We start from the raw sequence: 7801 nt of genomic DNA, 5'->3' as shown, positions 1-7801 counted from the left end.
TGACTGTGACGTCACCGAAGGTCCTGGAAGGGCTGATTCTTAGGAAAGAAGGCTGCCGGAAAGAAGCAGAGCATGTACGAGGGTGAGTATATACCTAATAGGAATATACTCACCCTCGGCTTCTTTCCGGCAGCCTTCTTTCCTAAGAATCAGCCCTTCTAGGACCTTCGGTGACGTCACGGTGACGTCGCGGCTTGTGATTGGTCCACGGCCGCCCATGTGAGCGGTCACATGGGCGGCCGCGGACCAATCACAAGCCGCGACGTCACCGTGACGTCACCGCAAGGCTCTGGAAGGCTGATTCAAAGGAAAGAAGGTTCCCGGTTAGTACCAGGGCCCGTCAGAGGGTGAGTATAGCGATATTTTTTATTTTAATTCTTTATTTTACACTTAAATCTGAATTCCGATACCAATTCCCGATATCTTAAACATATCGGGAATCGGTATCGGAATTCCGATTCCAGATTCAGAAGATCGCCGACTTCATGGCCGACCCCACACAGGGGTCGGGTCGGGTTTCATGAAACCCGACTTTGCCAAAAGTCGGCGACTTCTGAAAATGTTCGACCCGTTTCGCTCAACCCTACTCACCACACATCTAGATAAGTTCCTTAGGGGGTCTACTTTCCAAAATGGTGTCACTTGTGGGGGGTTTCAATGTTTAGACACATCAGGGGCTCTCCAAACGCAACATGGCGTCCCATCTGAATTCCATTCAATTTTGCATTGAAAAGTCAAATGGCACTCCTTCGCTTCCGTGGTTTACCCCCACATATGGGGTATCGGCGTAGTCAGGACAAATTGTACAACAACTTTGTGGTCCATTTTCTCCTGTTACCCTTGGTAAAATAAAACAAATTGGAGCTGAAGTAAATTTTTTTTTTTAAAAAGTTAAATGTTCATTTTTATTTAAACATTCCAAAAATTCCTGTGAAACACCTGAAGGGTTAATAAACTTCTTGAATATGGCTTTGAGCACCTTGAGGGGTGCAGTTTTTAGAATGGTGTCACACTTATTATTATTACACACACATTATACACTTGGGTATTTTCCATCATATAGACCCCTCAAAATGACTTCAAATGAGATGTGGTCCCTAAAAAAAAATGGTGTTGTAAAAATGAGAAATTGCTGGTCAACTTTTAACCCTAATAACTCCCTAACGAAAAAAAAATTTGGTTCCAAAATTGTGCTGATGTAAAGTAGACATGTGGGAAATGTTACTTATTAAGTATTTTGTGTGGCATATCTCTGTGATTTAATTGTATAAAAATTCAAAGTTGGAAAATTGCGAAATTTTCTAAATTTTCCCCAAATTTCCATTTTTTTCACAAATAAACGCAGGTAATATCAAAGAAATTTTACCACTATCATGAAGTACAATATGTCGTGAGAAAACAGTGTCAATCACCGGAATCCGTTGAAGCGTTCCAGAGTTATAACCTCGTAAAGGGACAGTCGGGGCTTAAGGGGTTAAACAGTTATCCTGTGCTGACAGACCATTTATGTTTGCTATGCTATTTTTATATATGAACACTGATTTTTTTTTTGGTTTGTTCTTGAGAAAAGCTCCACATAGTTGATGAAAAATTGCTTGTACAACAGTGGTAAATAAATCAAGCGCATTACTTGCTAATCCGGGATTGCTCCCCTTTTTTCTTCTCTACATTGGATGATGACAGCAGAGTCGTGCTCCCTGAGGCTCCGCACCCAGCCTGAGATACTGTGCTGCCACATTTTCTTTTGTGTTACAACTTTGAGGTTGCACAGAACTGTAACCTGGACTTGTATGTGAGCTTATAAAGTGTCTTTATTATGACTATACAAGTCAGTCATATACAATGGAATCTGTTTGAACTACTGTTACATTATATCACAAAATAGGTTTTTATTTTATTTTTAGCAATGTGTTTTTATAACTCCAAACCATGCTTTTCTATTGTTGTCTGTTTGCTTTTTTCCCACATGGACTTCATTTACGGATGCCTGATATAATGTGTATTTATGCTTATCTGCATGCCAGCAGGAGGGTGTGTCGGCCTTGTCACATCTGCACTATATTTTGTTTAGTCGCCTGTGCAGACACGTACTTAAATTCATAGCAAATCAGACCATAAAAACAAAATCCCCCCATATTTTAAAGAAAACATATACACAATAAATACTATATTTTAAAGTCCGATCTAAAATCTACTGTATACGAGAGATCTACACCTACTCTATGCGAGAGATCTATATCTACTGTATGGGAGAGATCTACATCTACTGTACACGAGAGATCTACATCTACTGTACATGAGAGATCTACATCTACTGTATGCGAGAGCTCCAAATCCACTGTATACGGGAGAGCTACATCCACTGTATGTGAGAGATCTACATCCACTGTATGCAAGAGATCTACGTCTACTGTATGCGAGAGATCTACATCTACTGTATGTGAGAGATCTGCGACTACTGTATGCGAGAAGACCTATGTCTACTGTATATGAGAGACCTACGTCTACTGTATGCAAGAGATCTACGTCTACTGCATGCTAGAGATCTACAGTACAGACCAAAAATTTGGACACACCTCATTTAAAGATTTTTCTGTATTTTCATGACTATGAAAATTGTACATTCACACTGAAGGCATCAAAACTATGAATTAACACATGTGGAATTATATACTTAACAAAAAAGTGTGAAACAACTGAAAATATGTCTTATATTCTAGGTTCTTCAAAGTAGCCACCTTTTGCTTTGATGACTGCTTTGCACACTCTGGGCATTCTCTTGATGAGCTTCAAGAGGTAGTCACCGGGAATGGTCTTTCAACAATCTTGAAGGAGTTCCCAGAGATGCTTAGCACTTGTTGGCCCTTTTGCCTTCACTCTGCGGTCCAGCTCACCCCAATCCATCTCGATTGGGTTCAGGTCTGGTGACTGTGGAGGCCAGGTCATCTGGCGTAGCACCCCATTATTCTCCTTCTCGGTCAAATAGCCCTTACACAGCCTAGAGGTGTGTTTGGGGTCATTGTCCTGTTGAAAAATAAATGATGATCCAACTAAACGCAAACCCGATGGAATAGCATACCGCTGCAAGATGCTGTGGTAGCCATGCTGGTTCAGTATGCCTTCAATTTTGAATAAATCCCCAACAGTGTCACCAGCAAAACACTCCCACACCATCACACTTCCTCCATGCTTCACGGTGGGAACTAGGCATGTAGAGTCCATCCATTCACCTTTCCTGCGTCGCACAAAGACATGGTGGTTGGAACCAAAGATCTCAAATTTGGACTCCTCAGACCAAAGCACAGATTTCCACTGGTCTAATGTCCATTCCTTGTGTTCAAAAGAAGAAACACACTGGCGCTCCTAAGATAAACAAGATGGAAAGCTGCTGGTGCCTAGACAGCCACTGTGCTAAATCTGTCGCGTAATGTGGAGGATTGTAAAATAGATAAGGACACCGCGCTAACCAGCTGGAAATGTACAATAGGATCAAAGTGCCTAAAGAATGAGAAACCTGAGAATGGATACACAGGAGCTGCTAATAGGCAGCTAACAACAATGAGGAAGCGGCTCCGTCCCTACAATAACACTGCTAGTCACAGCTCCACAAATGAAGATAAGCAAATGCCAGACCGCCGTTGCCAGCAATCACCGACCGCCCAATGACTTATTGCCTATGGTAGGTGCAATCTGTATGTGAGTGTATAACAGATGAATTAAAGTTAATACACTTACTGTTAAGTAGCAGGTGCTAGCGTAGTGCTAGTGTGGATAGGAGCAGGGGCAGCTGCCAGCTGTGTGTCCGGAGCAGGAAGGTCCAGACGGTGATGACGGACAGCAGAAGCACTCACTGGTTCGGGAGCATCCTCCCTAGCTAGTGCTCTGCTTACACACGCCTGAAACGCTGTTAGACCGGCACACGTGGGCTGCGAGAATACCGCTAGGCAGAGCGGTGGAGTAGGGGGGCGTGTAGTAAGGGTGACGTCACCAGGATGGAAAAGGGGGAAAGAGCAGAGGACGGGTGCCGATAGGGATCACAGTGCCTACGCGTTTCGAAGGTCTCCGGACCTTCTTCGTCAGCCCTGAAAATACAGAAAAATCTTTAACACTAGGACTACTGGACTCGTGACCCCGCCTAGAACTACTGAAAGGAGTCATTTTGACTCCTTGCTTGTTTTCGTTTATTTTTAGAGTTTCATTTGTGGTTATTTATTAATAATTATATTTTTTGTAATGTATTATTATTGTGAGATCCAACAGTAATGCTTTTGATTGTTTTTTTTCTGCTTTTCTTATTTTTCTACAGAAAATAACAATAATTATAATAGACGTTTTTCAAACATTTTTTTTTATTCAAGTGCACACATATAAACAACAACTGAAGAACAAAAAGCAGAGAAAATGTAGGTGGAGGAGCATGAAAATATGGCGCAGAATTCACCTTCTAAACATTTGGTGTTTCGCATTTTAGGCATTGCCTTTGATTTATGGCAGTACATTGCCCACACAAAGACTTACCACAAGTCTTACAATTGCCGACAGATCTATTTTTCTTGCACTTTTCTTTGATCTGGCAAAATTTTGTTTGAACCATCACTTCTGAACATGTAGAAACTTGGGACGTGGAACCCTTTTCCCTATCTGTGACATAAGGACCACTCAACTCTCTCACAAGCGTTTGCAAAAATGCCTTGCGTGACATTTTTTGGTGGGTAATCTCCTTGAATATTATACATGCATTTATACCCGCAAAGTCTAAGGCATTTTCAAATGCATGAACAGGCCATCTCCTTGTGGATGTTCGTGTGGTATATTTTCGTGCCATCTGATCCACTACATCTACTCCATATTTTGTTTCATTGTAAAACTTTACCGTTTCTGGAGTTTTTTTAGCGGAATCAGACGCAACAACAACATCTGGATGGACGGAACTCAAAATGACAACACTTTTGTTGGGCTTTCCTTGATATACTGTAAGTGTAAAATTGTCTTCATTTCTAAACACTTTAGTGTTGTACAATTCCTCTTTCATGGATTTTATTTCTTTAGGCACTTCTCGCCTTATCTTATTCAGTGTTCCCACGATGGTTGTTCCTTTGCTTTTTAGCTGTTTAGCTAATTTTACTAAAGTAAAATAATTATCGGTTGTAACATTGCGACCTTTTTTCAAAAACGGGTCCAATAAATTCATTACCACATGGTCAGCTAAACGGTCCTCAGCACGGCGTGTGTCATCTTTGCCTAGATAAGGGAAGCCATTTGCCAGATATTTGCTCTCCTTATCAACAGCTAGCCAATATTTGTGGCCATATTTATCTGGTTTGGAAGGCATGTACTGCGTGAATGGACACCTAGTTTTGCTTGGGAAAAGTTGCTCATCCACCGTTATGTATGGGCCAGGTTTGTAACACGCAATACAATTTGCAATAAACCTGTCCCACACAGTAGAAAATAGAGCAAACTTGTCCGTTTGCAGTCTCTCCGATCGAGTAGATTTCTCATCAAATCTGAGAAACCTCATAATTTCAACAAAGTGGTCCCTAGACATTGTCGCTTTGCAAAACGGTATTCCCCAGTCATTACACCAAATACTGCTAATCGAGTGACGGTTCGTGCCAGATATTCCACGAGCATAGAATATCGCAATGAATGCATCTAGCTCCTCATCAGATAGAGTAAACTGTAAATTATTGTTCCTGCATGCTTCTGCAAGCGTACAGTTCTTTATATGTGTCAATATATATGAATCAAAAAATAAACGCCATGCTCTCAAAGGACTATCGATAATGATATTTCTTCTGGCGTATCCTGTAGGGCCAGGTGCTTCTCGAAGAATATTTTGGCTGTCACGCCTACCAGGCAAGTGTTGTCCAATTTCAACAGGTTTCCATTGAATACCATCCGCTGAAACTAGTATTCCTTCAGATTCGCCTTCTCTGGTGTTTGTTGTTGCATTACCTTCGCCGCCATCGTTATCTGTTGTTCTTTCATTTCTGGGACGTTTTGCTGATTTTTTCTGTCCACGACCAGGAGGATGGTCACGAGGCAACATAACTGCATGAGCCCGATCCCCAGTTGATGTGCTTGGAATATCTGGAAAAAAGTTGATGAATATTTAGAATTTTTGTTTTGTAAGGGTCCGTGCACACTGGCTGGATTAGCGGCGGAATATCCGACCAGATATTCTCACCACAATCCGGCCCGTACCTGCCCGCTCAGGTACAGAGCGGAGTTTCATACCTGAAGCTCCGCTCCGAACCCCGGGCTGGAGCCGCTGTCTGGGACGGAGCCGTGCTCGTGCGTAAGCAAGCGCTGCTCTGTCCCTGACAGCGGCTCCAGCCCGGGGTTCGGAGCGGAGCTTTAGGCATGAGCGGGCAGGTACGGCCTGTATTGCGGCAAGAATATCCAGATGGCTATTCAGCCAGAATTCTGCTAGTGTGCACAGGCCCTAACTCAGTGTGTGGAAGAACAAATAAATACACATAACTACTTACCTTCTGGATTTGTTCCTTCTGAGTCTTCAGATTCACTTGATATGTTCTGAGGAATGAAATCTTCATCACTGTCAGAATCAAATACATGTTCCTGCAATTCGGATTCCGATTCATCCTCCGGTATGGATTGCAAAGTAGCCAGAATATCCTGAGGCTTTATCAAACGTCTTCTCTCCATATTCCTCACAAATTCCATAATTCTATATAGTTCCCTGCTGAAAAATAGAAATGAAATGAAAACTAAAAGAAATAATAACTGTTCTGCCACCTTCAAAAGTAGGTGGGCTGAATCAGTTGACAGACAGCTAAACTATTTCATAACAATTCATACCTGTATGAGTCTTCAGAGCTCGTATGTCTGCGTCTGTTCTCTTTGTCTCTTCAGCTGAACTGAAAGTAAAGTTACTATCCAGAATACTGTCTCCTGCTAGGACCTTAGAAAAACACCACCCTTCATTAGCATAAGATAAGAGCCTAGAGTAAACAAGCTATTTTGTTCAGCATTACACAGTAATACAAGCAGGTAAAACACAAGGAAAATGTGAAAAGTTGACATGTAAATTGAACTACATCTATATGAACATCAGGGTAAATAAGACAGAGTGAAAAAATTATGCACAAAACTTTATAGCAACATTTAGTGACAAAAGGACCTCAAAATATAGTAGGGAGTCAAAATGACTCCCTTCAGTAGTTCTTGGTAAATTTTGAAAAAAACGCGCAAATTTTTTACCAAAATTATTTATTCTCACAAAATCTTTTTTCACATCATATTTGAGGAAAAGTCACCGAGTTTCAAGCCGGAATTCTGAAAAATGTAGTCACAGAAGAGAAATAAAAAACGAAAGGAGTCAAAATGACTCCATCAGTAGTTCTAATGAGGAGTGTCCAAACTTATGGTCTGTACTGTACGTCTACTGTATGCGAGAGATCTACGTCTACTGTATGCGAGAGACCTACGTCTACTCTATGTGAGAGAACTACGACTACTGTATGCGAGAGACCTACGTCTACTGTATGCGAGAGATCTATGTCTACTGTATGCAAGAGAACTACGTCTACTGTATGCGGGAGATCTACATCTACTGTATGCAGGAGATTACTATGGCTTGCTGTGAAAGAATTAGCAAATATAAATCTACTATCAAAAAGAAAATGATTGCCAATTCCAAAATATTTCTTGGAGGCCAACAGCAGTGTCAGCCAATTGAGGTTATGGATCATTGACCAGGTACCACAGATGTGGAGGGGTGGTGACATGCAGAAGATTCTGAGACAATAAGAATCATTATGGAGCCAAGATACCT

The 7801-nt window shown here is 41.5% G+C and overlaps 1 protein-coding gene across 1 annotated transcript; it reads right to left on the bottom strand.

The window, feature by feature from the left end:
• Positions 1-2165: 2165 nt before the first annotated feature.
• On the bottom strand, positions 2166-7355 carry LOC143803721 (uncharacterized). Its single transcript, XM_077281498.1, has 4 exons — positions 6826-7355; positions 6495-6709; positions 5719-6093; positions 2166-2386 (listed from the first exon to the last, which is right to left on the bottom strand). The coding sequence occupies exons 2-4, from the start codon at positions 6688-6690 to the stop codon at positions 2166-2168; spliced, it is 792 nt and encodes a 263-aa protein (XP_077137613.1). The 5' UTR covers positions 6691-6709; positions 6826-7355.
• Positions 7356-7801: the final 446 nt, after the last annotated feature.

Source organism: Ranitomeya variabilis, chromosome 2 (genome assembly GCF_051348905.1).
Source record: "Ranitomeya variabilis isolate aRanVar5 chromosome 2, aRanVar5.hap1, whole genome shotgun sequence".
Taxonomy (NCBI): domain Eukaryota; kingdom Metazoa; phylum Chordata; class Amphibia; order Anura; family Dendrobatidae; genus Ranitomeya; species Ranitomeya variabilis.
Note: the sequence above shows the minus strand (reverse complement) of the source record. Positions and strands in the feature narration are given on the sequence as shown.